Below are 20,384 nucleotides of genomic sequence, written 5' to 3'. Positions count from 1 at the left end.
GGGATTTCAGAAAGCTCCTTTATCTGATGGTTTTTCTTTGCAGGGCCCTGATGGTCCACAAGGAAAATTGGGTCTCCCTGGGGAGATGGTGAGGAAAATTCCTTACTGTCCTAACAGAAGTACATGACTTAGACAGCACAACCCACAACACTGCTTACATTTATTCAGCTTGGCCTGGTTTGATATAAAATCTAGCATTTTCTGTGGTGTGACAGTGTGGTAAGCCCCTCCCTTATTGCACAGTCTTCTAGATATATTTGATTAGTGCTAAAACAGACACAGTCAAATAATAATTGCATTATATAATATTCAATCAGACATTTTTAGTTGAGGTAGAATAATTTATAATAGGAATAATTTTCCTAAAGAATAGAGGCTATGGAATATTATGTAAACATAAGCAGTTATTTTAACTGTCATTAGAAGTTAAAAGTAGTTGGTAGAAAACGGTTGTAATTTAAGTGTCTTTGAGATGTGGAATGTTGCTTAGATTAAAAGAAAATCAGAAAAAGCTGTTTTTCACTCTTTTTTTGCACAAAGCTGCGCTTCTTCATGTATAAACAAGAACACGTTATAAAGTGAACTGAGTCCTCATCTTATCCTGCCCCCACCTCCCTAACACATCTTAAGCTTTACATGTAAAAAGTCCTTACTTTCTGTTCAGGTCTGAGAACTAACTTTTCCATTTGTGTGATTTTTTGTTTTTGTTTTTCCTGCAGGGAAAGCTTGGTGAGCCGGGTGAAGCAGGGCCGAAGGGATTTCCAGTAAGTGATTGGGACTAACAGAGTTCTATTTAAGGTCACTCTTGATTTTGGTAGGGATACATTTTGTTGAGCAGGAGTGGATACGACAGGCTTGTGTGGTACAATGTTTCTCTTGAGGGTGTTATAGTATTATAACAGTAGTAATACTGTGTGTCTCAAATTATTTTATATTTTTCAGGGTGTTCAGGGGCCCTCGGGACCTCCAGGGGCCAAAGGAATTGAAGGAGAGCCAGTGAGTTTATCATCTATGTTTATGTTAAGTATCTTGGCCCCTCAGTCTGGGAATCAACCTGAGCTACTGTAACAGCAGCATTTTCTTTTCTGTTTATTCCATGGAGCTTAATAGTGTTGAATTTGGAAATTGTTTCCAGAGAGCACTGCAATGACTGTTTACCCTTCTACTTACTCTTACATAAATTCCTATTTGACATATTTTATTCAGCTCTCTCTAGAAACCCACATTCAGTTTGAAAAGCCCAGAACTGCCTAATCCTCATTCTCTGCTACTGTCCAAAACTCACAGCCATGAGCAGCACAGTAGTGAGGCTGAGACAATTTGATTTACGCCACTTTCTTCCTGTTGAGGCAGCTTTATTGTTGTCTGAATGTGTCTCTATAACAGGTCAGTTTTTTATCACTTTCAGAAGCTTTGGCCCATTATTTTGTTGGTTCAAAGCCGTCCAGATTAACTTATCTCCACAATCCACACTTTCTGTCTGGTGCTTATCATCTCTTTTCTTGTTTTTCACCTTTACTGTCACTTTCTGAGGTGTTTGTCCAGGATTAGAAAATGCTCTTAACCTTTTTATTGATGCTGCTGCTGCTTTATCACTGCAGGGACCAGCCGGGCCGCCAGGAAGGATTGGGCCGCTGGGGGAGATGGGGCCGACGGTGAGTCACACAAGTGATATAAAAACTGCAAGTGAGTTTTACATTAGCATATGATAATAAAGGCCATCCCTGCTTCTGACAGGGGCCGCCAGGGAAAGCTGGAGAGAGTGGACTGCCTGGAGAACCTGGAGAGAAGGTAGAGATAATAATGTATTCAATTTACAGTACAGCCTTTCATGCAGTAAGTGGCTATAGCCACAGGAGGTACATGTCCTACTCTATGGAATTATAAAGCATTTGTGCCTCAGTCCTGTGATCTGGATGTGATATTTTTACAGGAATTTAAATATATATTTTTTCTTTGCTCTATTGTCACCTACTAAGATTAAACATAATTGATCTTTTATACTTTGGAGTTTTTCTGTAAAGTAAATATCTGTTCACACGGCAGCTTTGGTACAACTGCAGCTTTTCAATACATTTTTTTATTGATGTAGACATTAAGAAAAAAATAGATTCATAGTTTGGTTTCTTTGCTTAACAGGGTGCCGCTGGCCCACCTGGAAGCATTGGGGAGCAGGGTTTGATAGGTCAGAGGGTGAGTGTCCCATGTTTCCTTTCTGTGAAGTCTGTTGTTGAACACATCATTTGCAATAAATGCAGAGCTGGATGGACCAAAGTGTGATGCTTTTATCGACACAATGTCAGTCTTCAGCCGACTTGAGGCCAGTTACTTAAAGGAATATTTCTTGAATGGGGTTGTGTGAAGTACTTGTGAATAATCTGTATCTTACCTGCAGTAGACAGCAGTTGGAGCGCTCTCAGTTTGGGAGATAAGGGATTATGTTATGAGCAGAGCCAACTGTGATGCTGTGAGGAAGGACACCAGAAGAGCGATTTCTCACCATCTAAAACCCCCCAAATTTGTAGACGTTCAAACTTGTGGATATTTAATATCACGCCACTTTTGCATCAGTTATTTTTCCAACAGCACAGGCATTAATAACACACAGAATGAATAGATAAAAAAGAGAGTAAAGAAATATCCCTTTAAATTAAGTCAAAATTGACTTGAAACTTCAAAGACGCACTGTAGAGTTTAGTTTTGATTCTCACAAATTTGCCTTAACCCTTACCCCTTCAACATTTATTTGCACGCATGTTGTGCCTATTATGGTGCCAATAAAAGCTTGAGACCTAGGTCCATCAGTACTTTGCAGCAGATTCTTTAGAAGGATTAAACTTTTCCAACTTTAAATGTATGCATTTTGAATTGAACAGCCTGTACAGCAAGCAGCTAAGTTATTTTAGTGTGTGGCTGGCATTACATCTGTTTATGCTAATTGCGAATACTCTCCCTGTCACACTGAAACAAATCCATTCATATGTTCTGTCAGGGTGAGCAAGGCATTGACGGGGAGGCTGGTCTGAGTGGACCCGATGGAGCAAAGGCAAGTATGAAAATGAACAGCCACACTGCTTTTACCTTAGATTCATTCCATCTTGAAGCTGTTCATCTGCAAACCTGATGAACTCTCCTGTTGCCTGCAACAGCCTAATAACACAACAGCAAGTGTCGTTAGTAAGATGTTGGCTGCTGTACTTTTGGAGATGCATTTTGACTCTCTGTGGAAGGGTATTTTAAGAGCTCTACTGTCTGGCAAGCGTTGTGACACGAAAAAAAGAAAAAGAAAGAGCACAAAAAGCCTTCGTATTTAGCAGCGCCAAACTGCTGGAAGCGCTGTGTGGCTGACAGACTGAGAAACAGCCTTTGGCTTCAAGGAGAGAGTAAAATGTGAGCACGGGGTAAGGAAGGGATTCAGAACCTGTGAGTCTGTTCAGCTTCATGCTGTACAAGACGTTTTCTGTTACTCAGGGGAGTAAACTGGTACGAGAGGTTCCTGGCCTCCGTGGGGCTCCTGGATGGAAAACCTGTGAGAGATTTGCAGCTTTTGTGCTCATCTTTTTGGGGATTTAGTCTGTCCAACAGTAAAGACTCACTGTTGGAATAATTTGTGAAACACAAACTTTAAATGTAAGTTTTAAAGTTTTTTTAACTTTTAAATAAGATAAATTTCTCATAAACAAAGATGGGAAATTTCCCACAGCATACCAATATGTAGGAAGCAAACCCAAAAGGTTCAGGCGTGGTCAAGTTAGCCCTGCTGGTGACTCTGAATGCTATAATCAGGTCAAGCTATTGTTTTAAATTTGATTTTGATTGCTTTTTTTTACCAAAATCGTCAAACCAAACTGAATTTTGTTTCCATGTGTTGTGAGAATACTAGCTGTTGACATCTTTGGCATGGTTCCTAATTCAGAGCTTCACCAAAGCTGTGTGGCATGTGCAGAACATCAGGATTTCTCTGCAGCTCCAATGTTAACAGATTAGAGCATGCACACAAGCTACGAGCACATGCCTCTCTCAGCCGTGGCTCGGGCTGCGTTGGGAAGCGGTTCTCAGCAAAACCGACATCTGTTGGTCATGATGTAGACCTCAATTCAATAATGACTCACCTTCCACTGTAGTTTCAGTGTGAACACAGTATGTCACTGATATGTCAAAATATATTTATGCCTGTCATGACCATGATGATCCACTTTGGACTGTAGTAATTCCACGTAGGTCATTTCAAATGATGTCAAGTCTCTGGTTGTCACTTTTTGAATCATATAAACATGGTTAACACAAAACTTTGTATATTTCTGGCTGATATTGGCGGAAGCGCTACATTAAAAGATTGTGCAGGGAGCAGCGTGGCGGCCGAAAGGTCAGCAGTGTGAAAACACATGCAGCTGCAACGCAACATTTCAGCAATGCGCACGCGTGTGAAGCCATTGCAATGGATCACACTAACGAGGTTTATGTGCTTTTCTTCCACATGTGTTTTTGTATGGGCTGGAGACATGTTTTTGTTTTATTTCAGATGGAAGAGGTAAGAAGTAGCGGAACATCCGTGTAATAGCATTGTGAAAAGGAAACACAAAGCTTGTTTAAAAACAAAAAAAATTCTGATTTCAGAGCTACTTTTGTCATCTCCCGCAGAGGTTTTCAAAGTGTGAGAGGGGCCTCCCCAGGGGGTCTCAGTGAACGGAGGCAGGGAAATATTACATTAGCTATGATAAGAAAAGCCTAAATGTTTGTGATGTGGTTGGAGAGCTCAGATAAATTAGCTCTGTGGGGATTGGATTTTTTATTTTTTTTCCCACAAATAAATTAACTAGAAAATATCTGAGGACAGACCGTTTATGTATTTAGTTCAATCCGAATGTGTCAAGAAGCAGCATGCAATTTTTCTTGCGTGTATGGGATTAAAAAACATCACAATGATCGTCACGGCATCCAGGAATTCAGCAAAAGCAAGAAAGGCGAGTGAGCGTGTTGTCTTTTTTTTCCAAACTTTATCTGACAGCAGGCTTACTGTGTCAGGCTTTGACAACCCCTGCTGTGCTGAGTTTCATTGTGTGCTGCTGTCTTAGTTGTCTTAATGTTCCTTTTTTGTCCCCCCCTGTGTTAGTCTCAGAGCTCAGTTTTTGGTTCAGTCTTTCACTATTTACATGCTCTCCTACTTATTAGTTGTTGATTGTGTTTCTGATGGCTTTACACAGACAAAGCATCTTTTATATTTACCGCAAGGTTGCATGACACGTTGGTTTTCTTCGAAGAATATTGTATACTTTGAAGAATTAGATGGACTGACAATTTCTCTCAGTAAAATTGCATCACAACATGCTGTGGCCTACTTTCTTATGACATGTGATGCTCTGGGAGCATAAACACCTCGAACAACATGTCAAGTCACATTCTTATGTTTCGTCTTAGAAATATCTCCAATTCTCCGCTTGCTGGGTCTAACTAATAAATAAGTCATGCTTTTATGTCATTCTGGCTCAACTACTGTAACTCTTTGTTTACACGCCTGAGCTGTCACTGTGGAAACTTCAGCGGTAGTTCAGAATGCTGCAGACTTTGTTTAGAGCCAGTGATACGGCTCGCATCTTCTCTTGTCTGGGATTCTTTTAGCAGCCTGTGAATAATGAATAAAGCTCAAGATTGTGTTTGAAACCGGCAACGCTTTCCTCTGATGAAACTTCTCAGAGTCGTAGATGATAACAGTTCACCACAGGAAGACTTCCGTGCTCATTAGGTGAGGACATGTTAGTTGCTCTTTTGAGCAAATTTGTGTAAGTGGCCAGGCTTGGCATGCATTTGCTCATTTGAGGAAGTCAAATATTGCACGTGCTGTGCCACTGATATGGCTTAAATGATGAATTGTTTTCGTTCGCATGTATTTTTTTTTCAACATGGCCATCTGAGTCTACACTGGTAATTTTGTTGCACAACCTTGATTGTAGTAAATGCATAGCAACGCTGTAAGACGCCAGGATCCTGGCTAAGGTTTCTTGTCATTGCTCTCTATCATAGTGCAGTTTAACTCAAAGGTGTCACCCTTTTTGATTAGGCTTGTACTATTCTTCCCAGGGTGAAAAGGGGGATGCCGGTCCAGAGGGTGCCAAAGGGGACAGAGGTGAAATTGGCCTGAAAGGAAAGGAAGGACCAGCCGGGCCTCTTGGACTTGTGGGGGTCAGGGTAAGTGTCTGAGCAGCCACCCTCTAATTTCTTTCACTTCTAACAAAGACAGCACTTTTTTTCCACTTAATGCTCCCTTTGATTTTCTTTTTCCAGGGTCAGGAGGGTAAACCAGGCAAAATTGGAGAAAGAGGCAAGCCAGGCGAAAAGGTTTGTCAGCTCACTTGATTGGTGCAAAGCACACCTTTCATTTTCGGGTGTCTGTCAGTTTGCTACCTTGAACGGGGAGTTGAATATTTCTTTGCTGCAGTTGTAAACAAACCGGTAAATTTATTTTCAAATAGAGTTTAGCAGTTGAATGTTTGAATTGTCATATTCCACATCTGTTCGGGCATCTGTTTGTACATGCCTGCTCATTGGTGGCCTTTCTCCAGGGGAGCAAAGGTCAGCACGGCCATGTAGGTGAAACTGGACCAGTCGGTGAGCAGGGACAGCCAGGATTTGTTGGACAGAAGGGAGCAAGAGGAACCATCGGGCCAGTGGTATGTTCCTGTCAGAGGAAGTGAACAATTATTTAGTGTCTATGGGTTTGTTATTTTCATATATATTTCCACAGGGTGCTCCTGGTAGAATGGGCCAACAAGGTGATCCAGGCATAGCAGGTTATGAGGTAAGTACTTCTTCACTGAAATCATTTAATTGCTGTAAATGTTGAAAAGTGATCAACCTTTGAAAGTCAGTATTTGGTCTGAGCACCTTTATTCTCCTACACAGCCTGAACCCTCTTAAACAAGCTTTCTTGTAATTTCTTAAGTCTTCAGGAATAGTTCTCCAGGCTTCTTGAAGGACATTTCAAAGCTCTTCTTTGGATGTCGGCTGCCTTTTGTTCCGTTCTCTGTCAGATGATCCCACACTGCTTCAGTAATGTTGAGGTCTGGGCTCTGGGGAGGATTCATCCCTCCATAAGACCTGTTGCCACTGATTTTCAGTCCACTTCTTGTGTCATTTGGCATACCTCAGCCAGATCTCCCTGTTTTTCTTCCTTAAAATGGCTTCTTGACAGCCACCCTTCCATGGAGGCAATTTCTGATGAGACCTCAGTGAACAGTAGATGGGTCAACTGAAGGTCAAGCTGCATCTCTCTGGTCCTGTGTCAGCTCTCTGCTGGAGTCTGGCAAATTTCTTAAGGACATTGCTTTCAGATACTGTTGCTGTAGGTCTATTTCTTCTACTTTCACTTCTCCAGTTTCCTTGAATTTGGCAATCATTTAGGTGGTGCAAAAATATCATTTTGATGTGTCAAACTGTTTTATCTTTGGCATTTTTTGTAGATGCAACTAAAGACTTGGGAACAAACTGTGTGTATTTCTGACAGGCTGCTAGAAGAAAAGCGCCTGAAGCTACAGTTTAGAACTTGTTTTTTACTAAATTGTCTGTTATGTGTAGACACAAGACTCCTTTGAGCTAGGATGCTTTTTTTATACTTGAATGACTCATAGATCAGTGTTAAATTCAATAATAAACCAAAAAAACATATTCCTCTGTAAATAGTCAGGTACTCTGGACTGTAAATGAGTGACAAAGCAGCCAGTGTCCAAGGCCAAACTTTGAAAGACCTTCAAAAAAATTCTGTAGAATTATTGTTCAATACCACTTTGAAGGATTACAAGAACTTCAAAAAAATTCTGTAGAATTATTGTTCAATACCACTTTGAAGGATTACAAGGACATCTGGATCAATGGAAGCAAAATATGAAGAATTGAGGGATAGAGCAAGACTTTTACAGTATTTTATTATTGTTCTCTTCTTCTTTTGATGTTGATGAATTAGTGTTTTGATCTCACGCATATCTGAACATCTTAATTTAGCAGGAGTTTAAAGTGTTAGAAAGCTCAAAGGAGTGTCTTTCACGTGACTTAGATTAGAGATGAGAGATCAATCCTTTTAGAGTCAGGACTAAATTTTAATGAGGTTGTTGACACATGTCACCAAAAGTTTTCTAAATTTTAAAATGTCTGTCTTCATGGCGGCTGAAGACGAAGAGGTGGTCAATGACACTGCTGCATTCATATGTGACTGAGGATTTATCTGATTTATGTGATTCTGAATGGTTGAATATGTCTTAAAGTAGAGGGGAGGGAAAGGCTTAGAGGCTGTTCTCCTGGAATGATGCACATTCACAGTCATTTTCCTGTTTCAGGGTCACATGGGACCACAGGGCCCACTTGGACCTCCTGGGCCAAAAGGCGAAAAGGTACATACTTCCCCACTCTTTATTTGCTGTCCATAACAGCTGTCAGCAGTTTGATCATGTCTAATGAGCTCTGGGGGCCTGTCATGTAGCACGCTGCCTTCAGGCACGTGGTCACTTTTTTTGATGCAGTGGGACTTGAGTTGTGTCCCTAATTAGCGTTTTCTTTGTCTGCCTCAGTGTCCTTGCAATTTTCCCAAAGTTATCCCTAATTTGATCAATGATCTGAACTCAGACACACCCAATTAAGTTGGCACCATCGAATGTATATAATTAGCTGGGCACCTGGACTCCTCTGCTGCTAATTTTGTAGATATTAGCCACATGATTTGTGTTTGTTTGACAGGAGAACTGTGTAATGTAACACACTGCACCGGAGTTTAGTCATAAACTCATTAGCATTTTTTTCAGTCCCTGGACAGAAGCCATCTGGAGGTGGATATTTGTTGTTTTCTCATTGCTCGTATCCTAAATATAATGGCTGTTTTTGTGCACGTATTAAATCAATATCATGCTATGACACAGGTCATTGCAAAATGTATTGTTGTCAGTTTAGTGCTGGATAATTGTGGCTTGAAACTATGCTGCAGGTTGATCCAGATCCAGATCACTTACGTTTAAATCCCTAAAGCTTCCGAGTGTTGTTTTTCGTCCGTGCAGTTATAAGCTTTCTTTGGCCCCTGTTCATTACTAATTGTCCATTTTTCTTTTAGATTCAGTGTTGGGCCTTTTCTTTATTCATTCAATTTGACACATGTGCAGAACATTACAATTTAAACTATACACACATCTGTGACTATTGTTTAATGAATCCCATAAAAAACCCTGGAGCAAACACTGGCTTTCTTTATGTGAAGTGGGATCGTTGTGGGTAATAGCTTGTGTAATGATTTGCCATTTATATGAAGAGAGCAGGGCATGTATTTTGAGCAAACATGAATCGCCTCCTCACCAAGCACTGGGTGTAACCTTTAATTCTGGTTGTTTGTTTCTGCTTTGCTTCTTTAGGGAGAACAGGGAGACGACAGCAAGGAAGAGGGTCTTCCAGGTCCCCAAGGTGACAGAGTGAGTTTCTTACATGTCCCACAGTTTTGTGTTATGTTTGCTCGCGGCGTTCTGGATTGCTGAACTGTTTTTTATTCCCACGTGAATCCAGGGTCCCTCTGGACACAGAGGTGAGAGAGGAGAGCCGGGTGACCCTGGATACATTGTAAGTGGAGATAATAAACCCTCCGCTCAAGCAGTTTTCCTGTTTTACATTCTGGGCATAGTAAGTTTCTGGTAAAACAGATGCTAAAATGCAGAAAATTCAATGCATTTCTCAGGGCCAAACAGGCGTGGATGGACCGAGAGGTGAGGCTGGCGCCCCAGGGCTTCCTGTAGGTATCAACTTTATTTCTCCTAAAATTAAAACTCAACCTTTTTAGCTCAGTATGAAAATCTCCCTATAAAAACCAGCAATCTTTAAATCAATCAGTAATGATCGTTTCAGGGCCATCCTGGGCCTAAGGGACTCCCAGGGCTGAAAGGATCCAAAGGTGATCAAGTAAGGACATGAGTAAATAGCTGTATGATTCTCTGTGTGAGAGTATGTACTTTTTTTAAATTTATGCCACTATGTCAGAAATGCGGAACATGAACTATTTATGCTTCAGGGCCTGAAAGGAAAAACAGGGGCAGTAGGTACATCTGGGAGCAAAGGACCACCGGTGAGTTGGAGGCATTTCTTCACTAACAGCACAGTCAGACCTAAGCTGCTGTCAGATTGTGTACCTGCTTAAAACTAAAGCCAGCTTTGGCATTAAGATTTCTGATTGTCTTTCTCAAGGGTCCAGAGGGCCTGTATGGCCCCCGTGGGGTCATGGGCAGGGAAGGACTCGAGGGTCCACCTGGAACGGATGGCTTGCCTGGTAAAGATGGAAGTAGAGGAGTCAAGGTGAACACACTGTCAGTGGCGCTCGCTCCGATGATAGAAAAGACAAACAGCTCTACTTATTGTTCATTAACTGTGTTCTGTGTTTAGGGGGAGCAAGGAGAGGATGGAAAAGTGGGTTTACCTGGAAAACCTGGGCTGCAGGGTGAAAAGGGTGTGACGGGGCTCCCGGGAAGTCAAGGCTACTTTGGTCCCAAGGTGAGAAGCACTCACCTTTGCACTTAAACATTCCCAAGTTTTCTAAAATGCAGCAAAGCTCATCTATAGCTAGTTAATGAACTTCTGTGTGAAATGATTCTGTGTGTCTTCACAGACCAGCCTCGTTGCATTTAGAATTTACTGTGAGGAAAAAACAGAGAACCGGCATGTTTAGTTACAGTTTTGTTACATCACCCATACTTTCAATTGCACTTTTAAATTGTTTGGGAAACAAGGAATTTGCTATTAGAATCTGTGTCTGTTCTCAATTAGATTCAAGATTTCAGCGCCGGTCTGGGCTTGTTTTTGTCTGATTGCTGTCAGAACACATTTCTGCTTTAAGTTTTTGTTGCATTTTAAAAAAAACTTTTCTGGAAATGTGGTGAATATTAATGGATTTCATGGGGCACTAGAGTGAAAAAGCACCAACCCAGTACCACTGGGCTGGAGCAGTCAAGTTTCCTTCTTGCAAGGCAATTAGCAGTGACCACTGGTAGGAAACCTGTGATGGGTCATGAGCTAGCAGCTTGCAGCATTACTCGCTTCAACTGGGTTGTCTTGGGTGCCTGAGCAGGTGTGGATGTGAGGAAGGTGTTGATGTATGTCTCTTCAGGGTGAGAGAGGTCTGCCAGGTCAGGTTGGTCCAGCCGGGAAGAGAGGCTCCGTAGGTGTCATGGGATTGCCAGGAAAACAAGGAGATCTGGGAGCAAAAGGACAACAAGTAAGCCCCGATTTTTTTTATTTCCCCCAATAATCCAAAGGTCTTTTTACACAGAGCAGGGGTCTGTAACCTGTATTTTCAAAAGAGCCACATTTGTCCCCGCTCCCACCAAATAGAATTACTCTGGAGCCTCAAACTCTATTGACCCATAAAATAAAGACAGCACATTTTATAGAACTTTATATATAGTTATAAACAATTTTTTATGATGCATTTCTAAAATTAGCGTAATGAAAAAAAACACACTTGGAATTTTAATTTAACGGATGGACGGCGTGGTCAGGATTGCACATTAGCCACCTGCAGGGAAGGGCCCAGAGGTGTGCATACACGGGACACAACGCATACTTTAGTGGACGAGATATGAAAACTTCTTTTATTTAAAAAAAAATCAGAAGTGTTCCCTGTTAAAAGATTAAGCAGTGTACAAGAAAAACCAATAAACCAAAATAACCATTATCTGTTTCCATGTCATCTTTGATCAAAGCTACAGTGAGCCGCTGAAGAGCAGCATGTGGCTCCGGAGCTGTGGGTTGCCGACCTTTGACAGAGAGTATTAGCGTTTGTAGTGATCACCGTACTTTCCCCTCTCTGTTTTTATCAGGGGGATAGTGGTGAACAAGGATTCCCAGGCGTGTTCGGCTTGTTTGGACCAAAGGTGAGTTTCCGTATAATCTTCATTCATAAGCAAAGTTCCACCTTTCCAGTTCTTTGTCCTGAAAGACCTGACAATTGATTTATAGGTTTAACTTAACTTTTGTGTAAAGTTTAGACATCTAAAATTGTCAGGGGACACATACATTTCATTGTCTTGGCAAAGATTACTGTAACGTGCCAGAAAATGACATCTGCTCTGCCCTTTAGTTTGTTTTCCTTGGAGCACCGTTGGTAGATCATAACCAGCTGAGGAAACACGGCTGGCTTTATTAGTCTAAGTCTTTAATTCAAAAACGTCAAGAGGTGCTGTTGGAGAGTGCGTGTTAGTATTCAGTAGTCATTCCAACTCAGAAACGGTGGGATTAAAGCGAGAAAAGTGGGATTAAAGCGAAAGATTGAAATTTAAGCTTTTGAAATCCTAAAGCAATGCTGTTTATTATTCTAGAAAAAAGAGAGAATATAGAGGTTGTTTCTGCTTTTGTTCTCCTACTATTGTGTCCCAAAACACAGTGCAGCTACTAATTTATATTTACAGCTGTATCAAAAAGGGATTATAGTATATTAAAGTATGTTGAAGGGTAGCAGCACACCATTTTTATCCAGACGAATGAATGTTTGAAGGAACTTAACACATCCACCACCACCCGGGGGAATTGTGAACTTAATACTAACATTTCCTCATATATAAAAAATTCAGAGGCGTTTTGGTCTGCGTCCATTGATTACTCCCCTGGGAAATAAGATAAGATAAACTCTTCATGTTTGTTGAGTCCATGCCAGCAGAGTTCTGGAAGCTACCGTGAACACAGTCAGAAGATGTGACGTTTTGTATTTTCATTGAGAGTAGGCTGAGGTGTGAGGATGAAGTTTGTTCACACTGGTAAGGTGACACAGTTTGGCACATTTTCTTTGGCTGTTTAATTCTTAGATGGGATGCTTATGGTTGCTTTTGGTTACACACTTATTAGGGGTTAAGTTAAACAGAAAGATACAGAAAAACAATGTATTTATTCTTTCAGGAACATTTCTCTTTGTAGGTCTAAAAAAGTGTAAAAATAAGGTTTGTACATAGTACACGTGTGCAACTTTCTACATCAGCTGGAGACGTCTCTTCAGCATCTTCCCAAAATAGGTTGACGCAGATGGCTTTATTCTGGTCTAACCTTGCGTTTTGCACTAACAACTCTTAATGTGTTTCTAAGGGGCCCCCAGGAGACATTGGCTCAGCAGGAATACAGGGACCAAAAGGACCACGAGGTTTAATGGTAAAATGAAGATTAATGGCAGTTTGGCAACTCTGTGCACTATTTCAGCCTATGCTGGTGACCTTAATTCCTACAAACTGCACACTTACCATTAGAAATAAATGTGGCCTCATCAGACGCTCCATCATATGTGTCCTCAGTCACTAAGATGCCTCTGCTTTCCAGGGTGTGGACGGAACTTTGGGTCCCATTGGCATTATTGGGCCCAGCGGTCATCCGGTATGTACCCCATCTCTCATCCCATCTGCCAAGCTTTATGTGACTCCTCTCTGTTTTTTGGCAGTGATGGAGGGAATTGTCTGTCTTCTTTCTCTCCATCAGGGACCCCAGGGTGACAAAGGAAGTCGGGGGGAGACGGTGCGTGTCGCTATTTTGATGAATCTTTGTCTGTCTGTACTGTGAGCACAGAATAGGGCTCTTAGTATGAAGACAGCCCAACACTCAGCCTCCTTTGCCCCTCAGCAATTTTCATTTCCTGTTGTGTTCCGCTGTTTGTCGTTACACTCACAGTGACACTTAGCAGCAGTGGAAATCCTGTCAGCGTGATAAATGTTGGCTGCTTGCTCATCTCAAGCTTTTTAGGAGGTTTGTTGAGCGCTGGTACACAGGCATAATTCACAGCCTCACTCTTAAAATGGCAACGATCACACACGGGATTGATGTGTGAAAATAGGATTTGAAGAATAGAAACAACATTTCTTAATGAAAATGAAGAGGCTAAAGAGCAATTCAATAGCAAAGTACATTAGATAAAAATGTGAACTGGTAGCAAAAATTCTTAATGCTTTACATAATGAATAATTTACCTGCTCTGCTCTAATTCTCTCTTTTTTAATTGATTGGCTTTTCTTTGATCTCTTTCAGGGGTTGCAGGGACCAAGAGTGAGTAATAATTCACATCTGTATCATTATTCCTCACGCAGTATGAGAAATGATGAATGAATTATATAATCTTATATAAAAGCTTAACCTGTGGCGCTGGAATTTTTCAGGGATTTCCTGGTCCTCGAGGACCACCTGGACCACCAGTGAGTTCTTCTATTTCTTTTTGCTCATTTTCCACATGGAACAGACTAATCTTCCTCACACATCCAGTAATGTTTGAAAAGCATTGGTCATGTCACAGTTACATAATGATTATGGACTAAAACTGAATATTCTCAGCTTTAATTTGAGGGTATTTGTACCCTAACCGGTGGAAGTAAGTGGTGGAGTTTTAGTAAAAGTAGCCATTAATAAAATGGTCATTTTTGATATTTTGTAAAGAGTCCTTTGTAGACAAATTACTGTCTGAAGCGCTGAACATGTGGTCATCACCCCAGAATGGGTTTCCTGCTCTGTGATACTCTGCCAGGCTTTTCCTGCAGCTGTCCTTAGTCCTTGTCTGTGGATCAGCATCCCTCTAGTTTTGTCTTCAGCAAGTGGAATGCAGCTCAGATGGCTGGCCCAGAAGTTTAGCCTTTTTAATATTTGAAGTTTCCAGTGTTGCTTTCACTGCGTGTTGGATCCATCTGCACTGTTAGTTGCTGTTCAGTAAACTTTGCTGCACTTGGCTGAATCTAATCCGACAGTCTAATCTGGCCTTTTTGTTCTTTGCATGTGAAGTCTCCTCCTGGTAGACTGAGAGGTATTTGCCAACATCCTTTCAGGTGTCCTTCACCTGGTTGGATGTAGATTGATCTTGCCACTCTTAATATTCTCATTATCTCTCTGACGGATTTGTTTTGTTTTTTTCACACCTAAGGACGGTCTGCTTCACTGGCAGTGCAAACTCCTTTGATCCATTTTGTGGATTTTCACAGCAACAGTTTCGAGAAAAGCTGTTATCACACTTGGCATCAACACCACACCTTCCCCTGCTTTATAGGTGCTAAAATGTTCAAGATAGAACGATTAACTGTCCATTGTGAATTTACTTGTGGTCCTATAAAAAAACCTGCACTCTGTATTTTAAAAAAAAAAGATGATTTCTAAACTCCTTTCTTTTGAATGTGAAAACTCTCACATTGAGGCTAAAAGGCTGCAATTTAGGGCCATTTTCATGTCCATGTGACTTGAAACATGTTTTGGTAATCGACCACAAAACTCTCCAAAAATACAAATAGGCTTCCAACATTCTCCAGCAAAGTGGAGCAGAGTATATTGCATCTCAGATAAACAGCGTATTAAAGAGGGCTTTTTTGTATGATTTATATTCTTGCAGTTGTCAGTCTGATTGTGCCACACTGACAGGCCACAATTTTGATGTTAGTGTTTGTTCACGGGTGTTGAAGTGTACAAATGGTATAATTCACACACACCCCTCTTGTGGTTCATTATGAAACTCCTGGTTTCTTTGTGGATGTAAGGAAATGGGCATATTTTTAAGTCTGATGGAAAATGATTTAAGATAAAAATCCACTTGAACGTCAGTTCAACACTCTCGTCGAACTGTAATTACTTTGTGTTATTTGAGGGATAATCTTTGTTGTTAGTCCAGCTTTTTGTCCCCTCTGTAATCAAATACAGTAGATGATAGCTAACGGCTCTTCTTTTCTGCATTTGACATGATTAATTTCTCGTACATTTGTGCCTCAGTTCCTGTGCATTCATTACTATTTCTTTGCTTATCTGCATAATGAGTGTGAATTGAATTCCAGCACTAGTGTAGACTGAGGTTTTCAGTGACTGCCACACTGACTGCTGCAACAGAAATGCAGAAAATTAAAATAATAAAACTATTTTTCCTCCACTTGCTTTCAAGGGCCTTCCCAGTTCTGCCTTTTTACTCGTAAGTATGATTCTCCTAATTTCATAATTTGGGCTTTTTTGATGTCAAAGTACAAACTAAAAGGTCTTCTACTGGCAGAGAAATGAAGCTCTTGGTGCTGCTTTTGAGATCTTCGATTCCCATGCTGCACTGAGACAAGCGGTCAGTTCTGAGTAAAACTTTACATTATGCCCAACTAAACTGGCCATATTACAGTAGCATTGAACACACTAGTGACAATGATATTCTATGAGCAAGCAATTGAAGGCTTGGACCGAAAACCTTATGCTAAAACTTGCTCACGTTCCTACCAGAATTACCAGAGCATGGACCTGCCCATGTTAGACCAGGGACTAGAGATCTTGAAGACCCTGCAGCATCTCAGCTCGCTGATCCAGAGTCTGAGGAACCCGCTGGGAACGCGTGACAATCCTGCCCGAATCTGCCGAGACCTCTACAACTGTGAGCAGCGGATGTACGACGGTGAGGTGACATTTTAAGGGTCCATCAGTTTTGTGCATTTGTCGTCTCTGCTTTGGGACTCATTTCCTCCGCTCTCGCATCTCTTTGGCAGGCACTTACTGGATCGATCCAAACCTCGGATGCGGGGCTGACAGCATCGAGGTGACATGTAACTTCACTGGTGGAGGACAGACTTGCCTGAAACCTATCACAGTTTCCAAGGTTTGAATCTCCATTTATATCCATGTAACGCAGCCAGATGAAACGGACAGAAAAATGGAAATACCTATCACTTGGATGCGAACAGGATTACTGTGTGAGCATACAAAGCTGATAGGGGATTAATAAGTCCAAGATTGCTTGTATCCTTGTGGAAAATGTTCTCATGTTGTCTTAACAAGGATTTCTTAAGAAGTAGAGAAGCTTAGAGTTTAAGATGGGTCATGTGAGTGCATAAAGTAACTCGTGACAGATAAAAGAGAAAAGCTGCTCATTTCCTGGCCTCATACATTAAACCTTAGCACTATTCGGATGGATCATTCCAGTAGTCAATCTAAAAGCATCCCATTTGTTCCTCAGACTTGGCCGCCATTAAAGGCATGCATACTTGGCAAGTAAACCTCTGGACCTAATCTGCCTTTTATCCTTTGGTTATATTTTATCCTTAAAATATTCCTACAAAACATTAGATTGCGGACGATGACATATATGGGCTGATCCATTTCTTGCACAAACTGCAAATTGATTAGGAATAGAGAGTCATACTTAAGGCACAATCTGTGATCCAGATGTAACCCACTGAGTTTGATTGCTCAACTGGAGCCTGGTATCAACTTCCAAATGAATTGTGCTCAACTTTTTCTGTTACAAAAACTTCCATTGTTTTATTGTTTGTAGTGTTTACATCAGGAATGATTCTGGATAAACTCATGAAAGCACACCTAAATTATGATAAATGTATAAATCTGTGCTGAATGTATGACATTTGATATAGTGTACCATCATTTGTGGACTTTAAAGAAGAAGCCTGTTTTTGAGTATGACCAGTCCAGTCAAAGAAGCACTCCTAAAGGACTTTTTACAGTTACTGCCACTTCTTCCATTTTAGGATGTTACACAGCGTACTACTTAACCACACAGCTGTAAACAGTTTTAAAATGTTCATTGTTGAAAACAAACTTGGCAAAAATCCACTCGCTCCATAGTTGGAGGTCGGTGTGGGTCGCATCCAGATGAACTTCATCCACCTTTTGAGCACTGAGGCTGTGCAGCACATCACCATTCACTGCCTCAACACACCTGTGTGGGCGACAGGACCCTCTCTGCAACCTTCATCCGGTGCTGTGAGCTTCAAGGCTTGGTCAGGGGAGAAGATTCAGGCAGGAGACCTCCTGGAGCCGCTCATACCCAGGGATGACTGCTGGGTACGCTCTTTTTACTCTTACTACATGCAGATCTTTACATTTCTCAGTGCTTTGGTTTCAAATGTGCGCACCTTTGAAAGCACATATGGTTTCTTACTGAGAAGTTGAGATTAGACACTAACCAAATCTGTTAAGTACTTTCATCCACATTCATGCACAGTTTTGGGAAACTGAAAAACGTGCATTTTGGAAAACTTGCTCCAGTGTAAAGATAATGAGAAACTCTGCAAAGTTAATGTCTAGTCAGGGAAAACTGGAAAGTTTTGGTGTGCTACGTCAGGGTTTTGGTTCCGTGAGGTGGTTCCTCAGCGATGTGGCCTACAATTGTTTTGCTTTTAGCCATAAAATAAAGAAGATGAAAGATGCCTGAAGGTTTGGCAGCTTTAAAACCATCTGGGTGCAAGTGAACCAGACCTCCCTCTGTGCAGCATACGTGGAACTGAAATCATTCCTGGTTAACCAAAGTCTTGTTTATTTCATCTGTAAACTTCAAGAAATAAAACATCACAAGTTTGTTTTTTGTTTTTCAAAAGTCAAAATGCCCAAAAATGGAAATTGTATTGATTTGCTCCTCCTAGAGAAACGCTTGTTAATTCTCTAAAATATTTCCTCTCCAGTGTAATAAAGTCACAACGAATGGAATTTTGTTTCAAGGGCTCATGGCATTAAAAAAGAAAACAGCATTCTTTCTATAAATAGCCTCTGGATGATCCACAGACCTCAGTGTCAGTGGTTTTTCTGGAAGAGACCAGTTCTAATGAAGACTGTTAAAGTCAGGCCTGTGGATTATCCTGGATGATTGGTGCATTTTTGTTTGCAAGTTAGGGTGCTTTTTAATAGTGTTTTTTCTTCACAAATAAAATTAAATTTGTGTCCACTGCTCGTTTGAATGCAGAAAAGCAGGAGAAGTCTTTTGTCCTCAACATAAAGCATGTTATGACATAATGCGATTGTGACTTTCAGATTAAAGATGGGCGCTGGCATCAGACTCGTTTCATCTTCCAGAGCCTGGACCCAAACTTGCTCCCCATTGTGGATGTGTTCAACTTGCCGACCGCAGAGCCTGCTGCACGATTTCACCTCGAGGTCGGACCTGTGTGCTTCCTTTAGGGCCCCGCGCTCGGGGGCCCAAATGACTCCTCAAAGGACTTACGGCACGGATGACTTGTGAAGGGGGAGAGGGGTACTGGTGCGTCTGTGGTTTCCACAACAATGAACCTCCATTTCCTCTCTTCAGAATATGCTTGGACTGCAGAAACATGAGGGGCGTCAGATAAAGACGGCTCATTGGAGTCGCAGAGATAAGACTTCTAAAACTTAGCAGCCGCCAGAAAACAATAAGCTGCCCTTTCAAAGACTTGCTTGTGTGACATGACCCCTGGCTGCACCCTTTGGAAGTGATAGAAACGTCTCACACCTGTCATGTCTCAGACCATGTTGTATCATATTTCCTCACGGTTTGACACTCAACTTTGCAAAAAATTTATGAAATATGTAAAGAATTACGAACCAGTTACGTCTGCAAATTCAGTAACACGTCTTTTAAAGTATTATTTATAAATGTACATGTACTGTATATTGTGGTATCAAGTGAAATGGTTATTTCACGATCTCTGGGGACATGCAGTATCAAAGTCATATCAGTCATTCAGGTATGCGGTTTGCCTCGGACGCAAAGACACAACGACTCCAGGTAATTCGTTTCGAGGCAGCATTGGCTGTCTGGTGACGTGCATTTGTGCAGATGTCTTCACACAAACAACTGCTGTGCGGTGCTGTCAGTGTAAATGTGGAGCAGAGACTTCCACAGCGTGTCAAGATGCTACCTCGTTCTGCACCTCTGGTCTCGCAGCCAACGGCAGCCGTGACCGGATGTAATCTGAGATGACACAGAGGTGACACCTGGTGCTGCCACAGTTGACGCTCGGATAATCAACTTTTGTCAGCTCTCATCAACGCTATGTCTGTGCTTTAAAAGGGAAGAATGTAAGATATATATTTACACGGTCCAAATTTCTTAAATTATATTTTCAAGGTATTATTTTAATATTTTCAATACTCTTTGTACGAGTTAAGTTTTGTCTTGTCAACGTGTAAATGTATAATTATGCCACCTTTTATTATCCGTGGACTTTTTATTTAAATATTATTTAAATTCTGATTAGCCTACCACTTAAAAACAACGTCAAAGTCCTGTTTTCAGTTCATTTAAAGCTTTAAAGACGAATAAATACGAAACACTGGTCACGCCAATCTGTAAACCCAACAGAATTTCTTACGCTCCCCAACACTACCATGGTACATGAGCTTCCAGTGTTTGGTCCATACAGACATTTTGAGCCGAATGAGGCCCAATGACGCCGCCGAGAATTCAATTCAAGTCTGAAATCGTTGTCTATAAGCAGCTTACACATCCAAAAAGATAAACCTCATAACACGTAAAAAAATTAAAATGCATTTTAACAGCCTGCTTGTCGTGAATCATTTTTGTTCTCTTCTGTTCATTTCACATCAGGAACTTTCAACTTTTTCCTCATGACTACGACGTAAACATGCAGAAACTCTGCGATTTGTCTGGTACCGCTTCTTTAAACGCA

At 41.2% G+C, this 20,384-nt stretch overlaps 1 protein-coding gene across 1 annotated transcript in view; it reads left to right on the top strand.

Annotated features, from left to right (window-relative positions):
* col27a1b (collagen, type XXVII, alpha 1b) overlaps positions 1-20,312 on the top strand; it is a 59,777-nt gene extending 39,465 nt beyond the window's left edge. Inside the window, exons 30-61 of the mRNA XM_072387443.1 lie at positions 44-88; positions 720-764; positions 943-996; positions 1,602-1,655; positions 1,738-1,791; positions 2,140-2,193; positions 2,993-3,046; positions 6,079-6,186; positions 6,283-6,336; positions 6,561-6,668; positions 6,743-6,796; positions 8,328-8,381; positions 9,387-9,443; positions 9,535-9,588; positions 9,704-9,757; positions 9,871-9,924; positions 10,034-10,087; positions 10,207-10,314; positions 10,402-10,509; positions 11,123-11,230; positions 11,835-11,888; positions 13,090-13,152; positions 13,318-13,371; positions 13,474-13,509; positions 14,017-14,034; positions 14,145-14,180; positions 15,896-15,922; positions 16,001-16,063; positions 16,216-16,384; positions 16,476-16,585; positions 17,569-17,787; positions 18,751-20,312. Coding sequence (XP_072243544.1) covers positions 44-88; positions 720-764; positions 943-996; positions 1,602-1,655; positions 1,738-1,791; positions 2,140-2,193; positions 2,993-3,046; positions 6,079-6,186; positions 6,283-6,336; positions 6,561-6,668; positions 6,743-6,796; positions 8,328-8,381; positions 9,387-9,443; positions 9,535-9,588; positions 9,704-9,757; positions 9,871-9,924; positions 10,034-10,087; positions 10,207-10,314; positions 10,402-10,509; positions 11,123-11,230; positions 11,835-11,888; positions 13,090-13,152; positions 13,318-13,371; positions 13,474-13,509; positions 14,017-14,034; positions 14,145-14,180; positions 15,896-15,922; positions 16,001-16,063; positions 16,216-16,384; positions 16,476-16,585; positions 17,569-17,787; positions 18,751-18,897 — 2,331 coding nt within the window. The 3' untranslated portion in view covers positions 18,898-20,312. The remainder of the gene's footprint in view (positions 1-43; positions 89-719; positions 765-942; positions 997-1,601; positions 1,656-1,737; positions 1,792-2,139; positions 2,194-2,992; positions 3,047-6,078; positions 6,187-6,282; positions 6,337-6,560; positions 6,669-6,742; positions 6,797-8,327; positions 8,382-9,386; positions 9,444-9,534; positions 9,589-9,703; positions 9,758-9,870; positions 9,925-10,033; positions 10,088-10,206; positions 10,315-10,401; positions 10,510-11,122; positions 11,231-11,834; positions 11,889-13,089; positions 13,153-13,317; positions 13,372-13,473; positions 13,510-14,016; positions 14,035-14,144; positions 14,181-15,895; positions 15,923-16,000; positions 16,064-16,215; positions 16,385-16,475; positions 16,586-17,568; positions 17,788-18,750) is intronic.
* The last annotated feature ends 72 nt before the right edge of the window (positions 20,313-20,384 follow it).

The sequence above is a fragment of the Leuresthes tenuis genome, unplaced genomic scaffold (assembly GCF_036924035.1).
Source record: "Leuresthes tenuis unplaced genomic scaffold, fLeuTen1.0.hap1 SCAF_6, whole genome shotgun sequence".
In the NCBI taxonomy this organism is placed as follows: domain Eukaryota; kingdom Metazoa; phylum Chordata; class Actinopteri; order Atheriniformes; family Atherinopsidae; genus Leuresthes; species Leuresthes tenuis.
The sequence above is the reverse complement of the archived record's forward strand: the minus strand, read 5'-3'. Positions and strand labels throughout refer to the sequence as shown.